This window comes from Neopsephotus bourkii, unplaced genomic scaffold (assembly GCF_033783945.1).
Source record: "Neopsephotus bourkii isolate Nb327-2 ecotype Australia unplaced genomic scaffold, CSIRO-AGI_Nbou_v1 NB_580, whole genome shotgun sequence".
Lineage (NCBI taxonomy): Eukaryota > Metazoa > Chordata > Aves > Psittaciformes > Psittacidae > Neopsephotus > Neopsephotus bourkii.
The window spans coordinates 2,487,598-2,500,795 of NW_026901081.1; the positions used below are offsets into that span (position 1 = coordinate 2,487,598).

At 47.1% G+C, this 13,198-nt stretch overlaps 1 protein-coding gene across 6 annotated transcripts in view; it reads left to right on the forward strand.

Moving 5' to 3' along the window:
- Positions 1 to 13,198, forward strand: part of MYO7A (myosin VIIA) — a 107,584-nt gene that overhangs the window by 37,752 nt on the left and 56,634 nt on the right. For 4 of the 6 annotated variants that reach the window (XM_061351375.1, XM_061351378.1, XM_061351377.1 and 1 more), the window contains exons 3-7: positions 2,159 to 2,272; positions 3,395 to 3,547; positions 7,217 to 7,234; positions 10,355 to 10,539; positions 11,879 to 12,000. In XM_061351375.1, the coding sequence (XP_061207359.1) occupies positions 2,159 to 2,272; positions 3,395 to 3,547; positions 7,217 to 7,234; positions 10,355 to 10,539; positions 11,879 to 12,000 (592 nt within the window). The remainder of the gene's footprint in view (positions 1 to 2,158; positions 2,273 to 3,394; positions 3,548 to 7,216; positions 7,235 to 10,354; positions 10,540 to 11,878; positions 12,001 to 13,198) is intronic. The other 2 variants (XM_061351376.1, XM_061351380.1) reach the window with 1 other exon arrangement.

Here is a 13,198-nt window from a genome sequence, read left to right on the forward strand (position 1 = left end):
TGAGCAGGGACTGAGCAACCTGGTTCTCCTCTTGCTGACACCTTGATCATGTTACCCTGTGCATGAATTCACCCGGCTATGCAGCGAGGATAACGGTGCTGAACACTCTGAAGTGCTTTGAAATCCTTGGGTTAAAGGAGCTAAGGAATCAATATTAATAGAAGTGGATTTATAATGTATATCTGTGCGTGACTTACTGCATTCGTTAGTTGTTTTCTTCCTTTTATCTCAGTTATGAGATGTGAGGATAAGGGAGTTAATGAGAGAAAGATCTGAATATCGTATTTTGATGAGCTGGGTAAAGATACTTACAAGCAGTGCTGTAGCACAGCCCTCTGAGGAAATGGAAACCCAACCTAAGGGCTGGATCCTCAGCTCCGTGTAAGCAGGATGCCTTTGTTGGTATCCTAAGTGAAACCTAGCAAGCAGTTGCCAAGGGTGGAACCTACCACAAAATGCCTGGGAACGCCTCATCTGTAGTGTTTCTCCATGTGCAAGTCCCTGGGGATCCCTGTGGCACTCAGTGGTTAGTATCAGTCAGAAGTCCCAGTGAGCAATGGCATGGATGGTGAGCGTTTCATCATGCTATATATTGCTACCTGTCTCTGGTTCCCACCATCCAGAGGGGAGCTGAAGGTTGTTCAGCAGTGCATTAGGTCAAACTAAGTCTATAAATATTCTGTCCATAGAAATGGTCAATAGTGGTTGCTCAGGAAAGAGGTTCTATAAGAGCACACAGAATCATGGAATGGTTTGTGTTGGAAGGGACCTTAAAGCCCATCCAGCTCCAACCCATGCCATGGGCAGGGACACCTTCCACTGGAGCAGCTTGCTCCAAGCACCTGTGTCCAACCTGGCTTGAACACTGCCAGGGATGGGGCAGCCACAGCTTCTCTGGGCACCCTGTGCCAGCACCTCAGCACCCTCACAGGGAAGAGCTTCCTTATATCCAACCTATATCGTCTCTGTTTAAGTCTGAACCCATGCAAAGTGATCCCTCCTGTTTTTCCCTTTCCCTTCTCCCAGCAGTTTTTCAGGACTTCCAAAGGTAGATACTGCATTTGCACTGTGTTTAATAGGTACCAGTGGAGCTGGCCCCAGGAATATGGCATTATGTGGAGCTACAAGTTCACAACATTAAACTCAGCTGCATGAAAAAGTACATTTGCTCGCTTGATGGAAACATGCCAGCCTAATTTAACTAGATGCTTTCCAGTTCTAACACCTCTTTGCATTGAGAATAGGGGAGGTAAATAACTCTGCTTGGCTTCAAACAGTGTGGGTCCTGCTTGGGAGTTTAGTTTGGAGTTATTTGGGGGTTTGCATTTGTATTGAGGGAAAACAGCTTCTTTAAAAGCCCTTTTGCATTTGAGTAATTTAATATCCACAGAGCTGATGAGCAGATAGTCCCTGCCCAGCAGGACTCACAGAGGTCTATGGCATCACATCAGTGACATGGAGCAAGTGGATAGGGGTCAACTGCTTGCTGTGTCTTCCAAAGTGAAAACAAAAGGGTCTCAAATGAAAGAGGTGAAACACATGAAGCATGTAAAAGGACACAGGGTTTTATGCTATTTGTAGTTAAACTTTTCCTTAGACATTATGGATGCTAAAACTTTGCACAGGTTCAGGAAGCAATTGGATGCGGTCACAGTAGATAAAATCCACTGGATTAAATGCAAAGAGCCCACCTATAAATCACTGTAGCTGGGAGACCTCCTGAAGAAGTATATATATCTACCTCTTTGGTATGGTCTTAACCCTTCTTTAGTCATCTCCTTTCACTAGTGTCCAAGTCAGGAGAATATATATTTGATAGTGTTTATATGGAAGGGAAAAATAAGCCTCCAGATAAGGCTTTCCAAAACCATCTCCTAAGTGTGACTTTCTAGTCTTGTACATCACGGAGGGGAACTTCTGCCTGGGTGGGTTTTTCTGCCTGTATCACTGCCCTGTAACCTGCTTGCTGCAGGATGCAGTCTGTGACCAACAATCACCCACAAGCTCATGAAATACAGGGATAGTAAGTGCAGTGGTTTGCAATGGAAGTCATTTGACTTGCACCAATGATTTGCGTACAAAACATCAGCAACTTGTACCCCGAGGGATGCTAAGGCTTCTGCAACGCTGAGTATAACTGTCCTCTCTTTGATTCCAGGGGGATTATGTGTGGATGGACCTCAAAACCGGACGGGAATTCGATGTCCCCATTGGAGCGGTGGTTAAACTGTGTGACTCTGGACAGATCCAGGTTGTGGATGATGAAGGCAACGTACGTACAAAGGGTTGTAAGGACCCTTCTTCAGCTCTTCTGGATAGGCCAAGGATCACAGGAACACGATGACTGACTTTGCCATAGACTTCTCATATGTCTTTGGGTTCGACTCTGCCATAGTTTTCTATCTGTAAATACACGATAATGTTGTGTCCCTACTTTTGTGGCTGTTTTGGGATGGAAAAGTCAAGAAGCTTCTTGAGTACAATGATAACAGAAGCCTCCAAAGTACATTTAGATAGCGTTTGAGCAAACCCTCCTTGACCTGCTGTCCCTCCTGTCCTTCTACCAACACAAGATGTGCTCAAACACTGGTTCTTATTCAGTTTCCCACCTCTATTTCTGTGCAGTAACATCTCTATCACAAGCAGAGGGTGGTCTCAGGAGGTTCCTCACATTGTTTTCCCAGCCTGTTTCCCCATTGTATGTTCTCTCATTCCCTCCAGGGGTGGTATAAAGAGATTTGGTTCAGCAGGGTCCATGTGTCCAATTTGTAGTAGCTTTTGAAGCCCTTTAGAAGTGATCAGACTAAACAACACTCTGCCATCAAAAGCAAGATTTTGTCATCCCTCTGTATCCCTCTGTCCTTCTCTAAATCATCTTCTCCCTGCCCATTATGTCTTGGCAGAGGGCTAACCAGGGGTATGAAAATGTAGTTGTGTGAAGGGAAGAACGTATCTGCTGTTTGTTAGACGCTTCCCTGATGTACTATGTGTCCGTGGTGTCCTGGATGATGGTCCTGCAGTATGGCTTATGTCTCATAGAATCATAGAATGGTTTGGGTTGGAAAGGACCTTAAGATCACCACGTTCCATCCCCACTGCCATGGGCAGGGACACCTCACACTAAACCATGGCACCCAAGGCTCTGTCCAGCCTGGCCTTGAACACCGCCAGGGATGGAGCATTTATGTCTCTTTGCTACTGCAGTAAACCAAAAGATGCTTTCCTTTCTGCTCTGAACCTTTCCAATAAGTCATTGACATGCCTTAGGAATAGAAGTTATGGCCTGTGTGTTTGTGCTGTCCTGTGTGTGTTCTTCCATCTGTGTTGGGCTGTTTCTGTCTCTCATCCTAGAGGTATCCCATTTGTCTTATTTTCATCCTTCCTCTCTTCCCAGGAGCACTGGATTTCCCCGCAGAATGCCAGCCACATCAAACCCATGCACCCCACCTCCATCCATGGAGTGGAGGACATGATCCGCCTGGGGGACCTGAACGAGGCGGGAATCCTCAGGAACCTGCTGATCCGCTATCGGGAGCACCTCATCTATGTGAGTGTCCTCCCACCCCACCTCTCGTTCTGTACTGCACTCCTTAGCTCTGGGGAACCCACATGGGGAACCCCCTGATTGAACTGAGCATCTGGGTCTCTACCTTCACCTGGAACTGAGTGATAGAGGGTTTCTGCAATGTGGAATCACAGAATCCCAGACTGGTTTGTGTTGGACGGGACCTTAAAGCTCATCCACCTCCAACCCCTGCCACAAGCAGGGGCACCTTCCACTGGAGCAGCTTGCTCCAAGCCCCTGTGTCCAACCTGGCCTTGAACACTGCCAGGGATGGGGCAGCCACAGCTTCTCTGGGCACCCTGTGCCAGCGCCTCAGCACCCTCACAGGGAAGAGCTTCTGCCTAAGAGCTCAGCTCAGTCTCCCCTCGGGCAGGTTCAAGCCATTCCCCTTGGCCTGTCCCTACAGGCCCTTGTCCCAAGCCCCTCTCCAGCTTTCCTGCAGCCCCTTTAGGCACTGGAGCTGCTCTAAGGTCTCCCCTTCAGGAGCCTTCTCTTCTCCAGGCTGCCCCAGCCCAGCTCTCTCAGCCTGTCTTCAGAAGGCACATTGCAGAGTTTATGGGTGCCCCAGTGAAAGACCCATGTGTTAGGTAATGAACAAGTCTCTGCCACCTCACTGTGTAGCCCCTGGAGAAGTTCTGGGGACACGCATTAACCTGCACTCAATAACCAGTTCAACCCAGGCCGTGTGCATGCTGTAGTAATCCTAAAACAAAAGCCTTTGGCAACTGCAGGCTGGCTGTGGCCCTTCTGCCTTGTCCCTCTGAACCATTAACTCATTCAAGCCAAGTAGGTGAGGACTGGAAAAGCTGAGAGAGGTGGGAGTGTTCAGCCTGGAGAGGAGAAGGCTCAGGGAGACCTTATCCTCATGTGCCAGGAGTTAAAGGGTGGCTGCAAAGAAGATGGAGACTCCCTTTTGACAAGGAGTCCATGGAGAAGACAAGGGGTGATGGGCACAAGTTACTGCTGGGGAGATTCCCACTGGACACAAGAGGGAAATTTTCCCCATTGAGAACAAGTAGCCATTGGAATAATCTCCCCAGGGAAGTGGTAGATTCCCATTGGGCACTGTTAAGATTGGGCTGGACAGGGTGCTGGGATATCTAGCCTAGGTCATGCTTTGCCTACAAAGGTCAGACCAGATGATCCTTAAGGTCCATTCCAGTCTGGGATTCTATGCTTCTATGAATTGCTGCAGGTGCAGAGTGTGGAGAAAGGATGAGGAAATGCATGCATGAACTAACTGGGAACAATGAAGTGAGCAACTCCCACAACAGCTCTAAAGTACCTTCCCCATCGGTGTTTATGACTTGTTAGCTCTGGGTTGCCTGGGATCCTGACAGCTCATCGCTTGGGAGGGCAATGCCCTTCCTTAGGTCAGCCCAGTCGTGCCCAGTGGATCCAGTGCACCCTTTCCAACCCACCCAGACATTCAGAATCGAGGGGTTTACATGGAGCCAGCCAGAGCTACATCTCTTTTCTGCAGTAGCCTCACAAAGGCCACCTCCCAGCAGGACAAGGGTCAGCATTCCAGTCTCTGTGCTGGTTTTATCAGTGTGCTATAGGCTGTGTGGTCGTGTTCACATTCTTGGGGTGGAAGTGTGGAGTACCTATGTGTGTTTGCCATTAGCTAATGTATGCAATCAGCCTATGAATATATGGAACATTTGGTATTGCCCTCATCCTACAGTTTTCACTCAGGTAAGTGCCTGCTGTGCCTTTGGAAACCTTTTCAAAGCCACCTGGCAATCTAAATTCAAAAGGCTGTAGAGACTACTCGATCTTCAGGCAGAGGGAATTGCAGTACAGGCTCCCCGGACAGAAGAAGCTGACAGACCATATCCAGGACTTTATCTACCAGTTCTGCTTCTTCTGCTTGGTATCCAATGCCTTTTGATAGGATGGTTTTGATTTAGAGCTGGGCAGTGATGGAGAACACACCACTTTCACGTAGGCTGTTCATATGGTTGACTGCCAGCTCTGGAGGATATTCATCTTTTCTGTAAAGATGGATTTCAAGCCTAGAGGAAGGGGATGTGGCTGCTGAAGGGGCACCCCTAGATCCAGGAAGCATGGAGGAGAATAGAGACCCCCAAATCCATCTCACTGAGGCACATTATTGGCTGTGCACGCTGCCCAGGTATTGTCCATTTAAAGTCACGACCAGAAAATGATCTACACATCAGATGAACTGAATTACCCCCTGGAGCTCTCTTCAGGGAGCCACAGCCATAATGATACACTAGCGAAAGCTAGCAGCCCAACTTCATACTTGAGGTGATGTCTCCATGTGCCCTAAAGCACCCATGGTAGTCACCAGAGATATGGATAGAGCCAACAGAACCAAGACTGCCTTTCAGCTGTGCAAACATAGGTGCCTGTTGGGTGAGGTGATTGCTTCAGAGCTGGCTGGAGCTGGGGTAGAAGAGTTTATGTTGGAACCTCAGGTTGGAGGTCTAAGTCCAGCATCCAGCTCAGAGCATGTCCATTGACAAGGTTAGATGTGGTACACATATGGATAACTAAATTCAAGCAACCTGAATGCTATCCAAGAAGTACTGATAGCAAGTAGCTGGTTGGCTCATCCAGGGAACATGTATTTATCCATTGCTTGTGGGCACCCTGCAGTGGTGCCAAGTGGATTCCCACAGCTTTCTCTGGGAAAGCTGGGATCAAGTTGGGTACTTTTGCACCCCTGGGGTCTCCATCAGGCAAGTGCCTGTTATCTCACCAAGTGAACAGAGGTCCTCAGATAAGATTGCATGTTTGCAGTACCAGATGGTGTGTGAATACACCAGCTCCTTCATGGAAGCTCTGCCTCTGAGCTCCCTCACCAAGCTGTTCACAGGCATCCAGGGAGATTAGGAACACAAATGGATACTGTGCAGAACGTGTTTGGCAGCATCATACTAATAAGGGCTAATGCAAAGGGCAGCTTCTAACCTGGAGGTGAGCATGGGCAGTGATTTGGGCTGAAATGAGTCAGTAACCATGTGGTTTCTCTACTAGTTCTTCGGGTCTGATAATGACAGTGCCATGTGTCCTACAGAGCTACTGCATTAGGGATGGCCACATCCAGCAAAGGGATTTGCATCACAGAGGTTCCAGGTTACTGTTTTTGAATTGCTCCACACCACTAATGGCTTTGGAGCTCCAGCCCACATCCTGGGTACAAGGCAGCAATTAGTGCAATCTGAGATCAGAATGACACTGTCATAATGACATAGAGCACATAGCTTGATAGAGAGGGACATAAACCATCTCTGTTTACATGTGTGTTGTTGAAGGCTCAGGATCTTTAGATCTCATCTCTCAAGAGTGGTGGCACTAGGATGGGTAGGTTTCCATTGAACGTGGTGATTAATGGCAGCTTTGCAAAGCCAAGGTACCATATGGATGCCATATGGGTAGGAGATAGCCAGTGCCCTGAGGTGTTTTCTTCTGTGGTATAATTTGCTCTGTCTTAAAGATGGTGAAGCTCAGTGTGACTTCACCTTCACTGCTCAAAAGGGTATCTGGGCCTGCTGAGTAAAGGTTTTCCAACAGGGCTTCAGCCCCTCTTGTTTCCTCATCATCTGAGCTTTGTGGAGGTGTAACCCTGCTCTAATAAAATATACTTTTCCTTTTTCTCCTCCCTCATATTCTACTCCTAAGACAAACTGCGGCGGGAGGGTAAGTATGACCCTTGGCACTGCCATTTGCAGTCACTGCCATGCCTTACACCAGACCACCTCTTTCTGTTCACCGTTGTGGCATTCTCATTTCCTTTATGCACTGCCATCGCTGCTGCTTCACAAAGGCACTGAGAGCATCATCCCCCTTGCCGCAGAGCTTGATCCTTATGGTGGAGCTGTGATACCTTCCCCAGAGTTGGGATGTCCCCATCCTGTGAATGTAGTTAAAGCTGTAAATGCTTCTAAGTAATGAACTTAACTTGAAGGAAAGAACCTTCTGCAGCTGAATAAGAAAACACTTCACCAAGAGCTTACTGGTTTGGCTTGCATGCACTAAGAGGAGCTATGCTGAATAGCCAGAGCATCTGGTGGGGAGTTTGGACTCATAAGGTTGAATATCTAGGGATGAAACAGCCTGCTGCTGCTCACCAAGGGTTGCCAAAACACAGTAATGTTCAGTAGAGCTTTAACCCCATCAAAATCCAGATGAAGTCAGCTGCGGTGTGCTGGGTAGTGAGGGCAGCAGGCTCAGAAGGGATTTGTTTGGGGCTTATTAAAAGGTAGGTCATGCAGGCATGAATTTGCTCTGAGATGTGGTTCCTGTGGTCAGCTATGGCAGAGCCTCTGCCTGTCGGTAGAGCTTTGTTTTCCTAAGAGAGGGGGGCTTTGCCTTCACTCAGCCATAGAAACCAAGGAGATAATGTTTCCTTGGAGGTGCCCTTTGGTCCCTCATCAGCAAAGTGGACAAAGTTTTGCATTCCATCAGCTGTGAGAATGGGGTAAATTGTATTTATCAACTAGGAATAACCTACAAAAACAAGAGTTTGTGCTGACAGGGTATTTTGTGGATCACAAGGGAAGGGTCAGTGAGAGCATCCAGAAAGCATTCCTGCACCTAATGGTTAACTCCTTTAAAAGCCTCACTGGCTGCATTCGAGGCAGGGCAGGGTAGCGTGACTGAAGTGCAGGGATTTCAGGGGCCTCTGCAAAGTCTTTGAGAAGGAAGATTAGAAATGTCCCTAAAGTTAACCTGGTAATAAACTGAAGTGGAAAAGAGCCTTCCAATTATCTCACCATGGGCTGGAAGGAGAATTGGGATTCACTGGGGGTTGTGGTGACAGAATCCCATTCAGAAAGTGAGCTCATTCCTTCCCTGAGCACTAAGTTTACCTGCTCCGTCCCTGTTGAGGTTGCTCTGGGACTTTGCTCCATTACTTCAGTGCCTTCTTCCTCCAGCATCCAGTCTGTATGATTTCACAGCCAGTTTCTACCCTTTGGATTTGTGACAACTTTGTCTTAAGCTTAAAGAGATCTTTTCCTTTACTGGCATGTAACTCCCTATTAGAGGGGAGACTGTTGTGCCCTTCTCATCACTGTAAAGTCAAACCTCACCTGGGACCGAACAGAAAGTTGTTCTCTGGTGTTTGGGCCATGAGGCTAGAAAGTGAGGAGTCCCTAAGGGCTTTCAGCATCCCTACTATGGGACACAGTTGCCACCTACTGGCTGTCCTTCCAGAAGCCTGAGCTAGTGGGAAGTGTTTCATAGGTGGTGGCAAACAAATTAGCATCTCACTGCCCTCAATCCCTTTCCATCCTAATTGGGGGATACGGGGCTTAATGGGAGAAACTGGGGCTGTGTCTCCAAGTCTACCTTTGCACTCACCAGCAGTGTTATCTTGCTGCCTTCAGAAATGAGGACCAGCTCAGCCTTGTTTCATTCATCAGGTTGCAGTATGCACAAAAAGAGGAGAAGGCAGCAGAGCATGGAGAGATCTTCTCAGTTCACAATCATCCTTCCCTGTGCCACTCTGCTGCTTTGTGACAAAGGGTTGTCAGTTTTAGGCCATTCACATAAAACCCCATGAGGATCATTTTTATGTTGAAATGATTTTTTTCCCTGAAAAAATATATAAAATATATTCATATATATAAAATTTATATGAAAAGAATATATAAAAACTGACTCATATAACTTCAGTTGCCAGAAGTTAAACAGGAGAAGGTGACTTGGCTCATTTGAAGTCATGGAGTGAAAGTAGCCTTCATCTCATGTTCCTTGGTTAGCCCGAGGTGGAGCCCTGTTGACTCACTTGCTCTAGACACTAACTTCTGGATAGCTAAAATAGGGGAAGGAGATCCTTATTCTCTGCCCTGGGCTTGGGATGTGGCCAAACCTCCAACATTAGAGCTGCATGTGAGCAAGATGACAAAAGTCCTTTGGTGAGAGGCTTGAGAGAAATGAGTCCTACAAGGGCAGTAATGAAGGAGCAAGACAAAAGAGAGCTGCCTAAGACTGGAAGGAGAACAAGCACCCATTGGAATAACGCCCCCAGGGAAGTGGTGACTCCCCATCACTGGACACTGTTAAGATGGGGCTGGACAGGGTGCTGGGACATCTAGTCTGGGTTGTGCTTTGCCTCAAGGAGTTGGACCAGATGATCCTTGAGATCTCTTTCAACCTGGGATTCTCTGGTTCTATGACAGCTTTGCTCATTCAAGTGCCACAGAGGGCATGGGATGGACCTAAGACCGTTTCCAGTATGTCAGGACTCTGTGGGACAGGACAAGGTTTCAAACTGCAGCAGAAATAGGTTTGCCTAGGCAGGGATTGTAGAGAAGAACATATTGCAGGGGGAGACTTAGGAGATCTGTTGTGGATTTATCAGAACAGGTCAGACAGACATCCGTCAGGAATGGTTTGGATCCAGCTGGTCCTGCTTTGAGATACAGCAATGACCTTAAGGTTTCTTCCATCTCTAGTTTCTCATGATTTGTGGGATGCAGGAGGTATGTATAGATATGTGCTGGCTTTGGAGGTATATTTTGCAAATAGAAGCTTGACTTGAAGCTCTGAACCTTAACTGAGGAGCATCCGAAGTATGAACTAAGGCTTGAATTCACGCTGTGCATGAGCAGTGCTGAGTATGAACTGATTTAATTTGGGACTTATGTTCCAGTTTTGCTCCAGGCTCCACCCTGCATCTTTGACTTGACCATCATCTTTCATCCAGCTTGTGAAATGCCTTGATTTTTCTGGCTTCCACGCTCCATCCAAGCAATCAAAGCCTCTTGGCAGCCTCTCACTGTCCCTATAAACCTTCATGTGCTTCTCCTGCAGACCTACACTGGTTCTATACTGGTGGCAGTAAACCCCTACCAGCTGCTACCCATCTACTCACCGGAGCAGATACGCCTGTACACCAACAAAAAGATTGGTGAGATGCCACCACACATCTTCGCGATCGCCGACAACTGCTACTTCAACATGCAGCGCAACAACAAGGACCAGTGCTGTATCATAAGGTGAGTTGTGAACCTCCCAATGGGCCCTCTCCTGAAAATGGATGATGAGCACTCTGCAATGTGGTTGATAGGAACAGCTTATCAAATAGAAACAGCAAGCTGAGTGACCCATTAGATCTTCCATTCCAGTCCGGAGTTGGCCACTGTTTGTAGTCACTGTTCCTAGTAAAGATGCTTCATCAATCCTATGGTACTTACCCCACAACCCAATAGATCTCATATTCATCTTTAACCTCCCCTTTTAAATTTAAACTCAATACTCCTGCAGACATCAAAGATGCAAAGATCTGCACATTCTGCACAAGGAAGGGCCAGGAATAAACTTGATTGCTGGACCTGTGGTTGTTCTCAGTGGTACACTGATGTCTTCCTGCATGGCACTGCTCTGGACCAACCAACCTTAAGCATCCTTAAGCCCAGTATTTCAGACACATGAGACTGCACAGGCCATGCAGTAATGATTACTTTGCAGGGCTAAAAATGCTTCATATGGGAGAGTCAAGGCTAGATATGATGCAGTGGCCAGCCAGCTCTGAGAAGTGAAGCTGTTAAGCCATGGGGACAGGGATGGTTACTGTATGCCAGGAAGGTCCATTTCTGTCACTGGTATTTGCTAGCCCATATATCAGACAAGCCATAGACTCACACCAAGAGGTTTCTGCTCAGCCCTTCCTCTTGTACCATCACAAGATTAACAGAAGTTATCTCTCAGTGAAGAGAAAGCTTTGAGGAGTAGCTTTTGCGTCCTGCCCTGTAATCTCTCATACCTGTCCCCTTGGTAGGACAAGCCTAGGGGACCTGTGAAAGTGCCTGCTGATAAAAGGCAGCATTTCACAGTCTGCTTTCTAGTGCATTTTGGCAGCTAAAACTGGTGATGGAGAGCAACCTGATCTAGTGGAGGGTGTCCCTGCCTGTGGCAGGGGATTGGAACTAAATGAACTTTAAGTTCCTTTCCAACTCAAACCATTCTATGATTCTAAGATGCCCCATGGGACCAGCTAGCCCCTGCAGCACAGGTTCATAGTCTGCTGATCAAACCCAGAAAAGCACTGCCTGGATGTACTTCATGCCCTTCTTAGTGCCGTTTGAATGATGGTATTTGCTGGAGCTTGGGTTAAATATACTGCACAGCAAATCTGGATCTTGGCTGGTAGCTGTGTCCTACCATTTGTCCCACAACAAGTCCCTGAGATGCTAGAAGCCCATCCTTAGTGGCCTCATCTTACCTACGCCAACAGCGGAGGCACAGAGAGAGCAGTCCCTTTGGAACACAGAGAGAGCATCATTGGCAGGGATACAGCGGAGCTTCCACTGACCTCGATTCCTGTTGTCTTCACAGTGGTGAATCCGGAGCAGGGAAAACAGAAAGCACAAAACTGATCCTGCAGTTCCTGGCAGCGATCAGCGGCCAGCACTCCTGGATTGAGCAGCAGGTCCTGGAGGCAAACCCCATCCTGGAAGGTGAGGCCTCAGATGATGTACAAATGAACTGGGAAATAAGGAAACCAAACCAGATCCAGGAAACACATTGTTCCCATGGCAGGGGGTTGGAACTGGGTGATCTCTGGTCCTTTCCAACCCAAACCATTCTATGAGTCTATAAGCAGCGATGTGACCATTTGTCGAGCAACATATTCGCTTTCTTTCTCTCTGAGTTCGTCTTTCACAACAGTGATGTTCTCTGATTTGGGCTCTCAGATTTGCTGTTTGCATTTTTGACAACTCTTGTTGAAGCATTTCAGCTGACCTGAAATTCTTTTCAATTCTTTTGTTCACTTAAAATAGAAAAATTTGGATTTTTTTTCCACTTAAATCAGTAATTTTTTCCCCCAAAATTTCAAAACAGAAACTTGAATTTTCCCTAATTCCCTGCGTGTATTCTGGGATTCCAAAAATCACCAAATACACACAGCCCTATTGAAAACTCTTACCACCTCTTCCAGTGCTGGAATTTAACTGGATGCAGAGCACCAATACCCTGTAGATGCTGCGTTTAACTAATTGTTCCATTTGACCACAGTTCCAAAACTCCTATTCCTGTTATTTGCTGGTTCAGCAGAACATGAGATTAATTTGAGCAGAGCTTCATAGATTAAACACTTTATGCTGGCAACACACAACAGCAAATCCCACCTTTTCCTTTCAAGGTCAGTGAATGGCAGCGGAATGCAGAATAAGAAATAAAGGCAGTTCAAGAAAGAACCAGATAATGAGAATCAGCTCATGACTTTAATAGATTCATTGGCAAGCTGTTACTGTGATCAGCCCCACTGTTTTAATGGGATGTCTGTAAATTAAAGAGGTGATCCCCCTCTCTGGCCCTAGCGTGATGCCAGATGGACCTTTCACACTTAAGTGGGAAAATAGCATGTTCCTTAATAACAACGTTATTTTTACCTCCCCTGCTACTTACAGTGATCAGAGGCTTGCTTGTTAAATAGCCCCCCTAGGAATCAATGTGAATGTGAATATCCCAACTGCTTTCCATGCATCATATTAGCAGAGCAGAGAAGAAAGTCACTGCCTGAGCTGAGCTTCTCTGTGCTCTGTTGGAGCTTCCATCAGCTGTGACATGAGGATGCAAGGAGGCTCAGAGCATCCCAGGGTTGCGTGAGCATTGGTGCTGTAAAGCGCCGTGGTGCATGGCATGCACACAGGG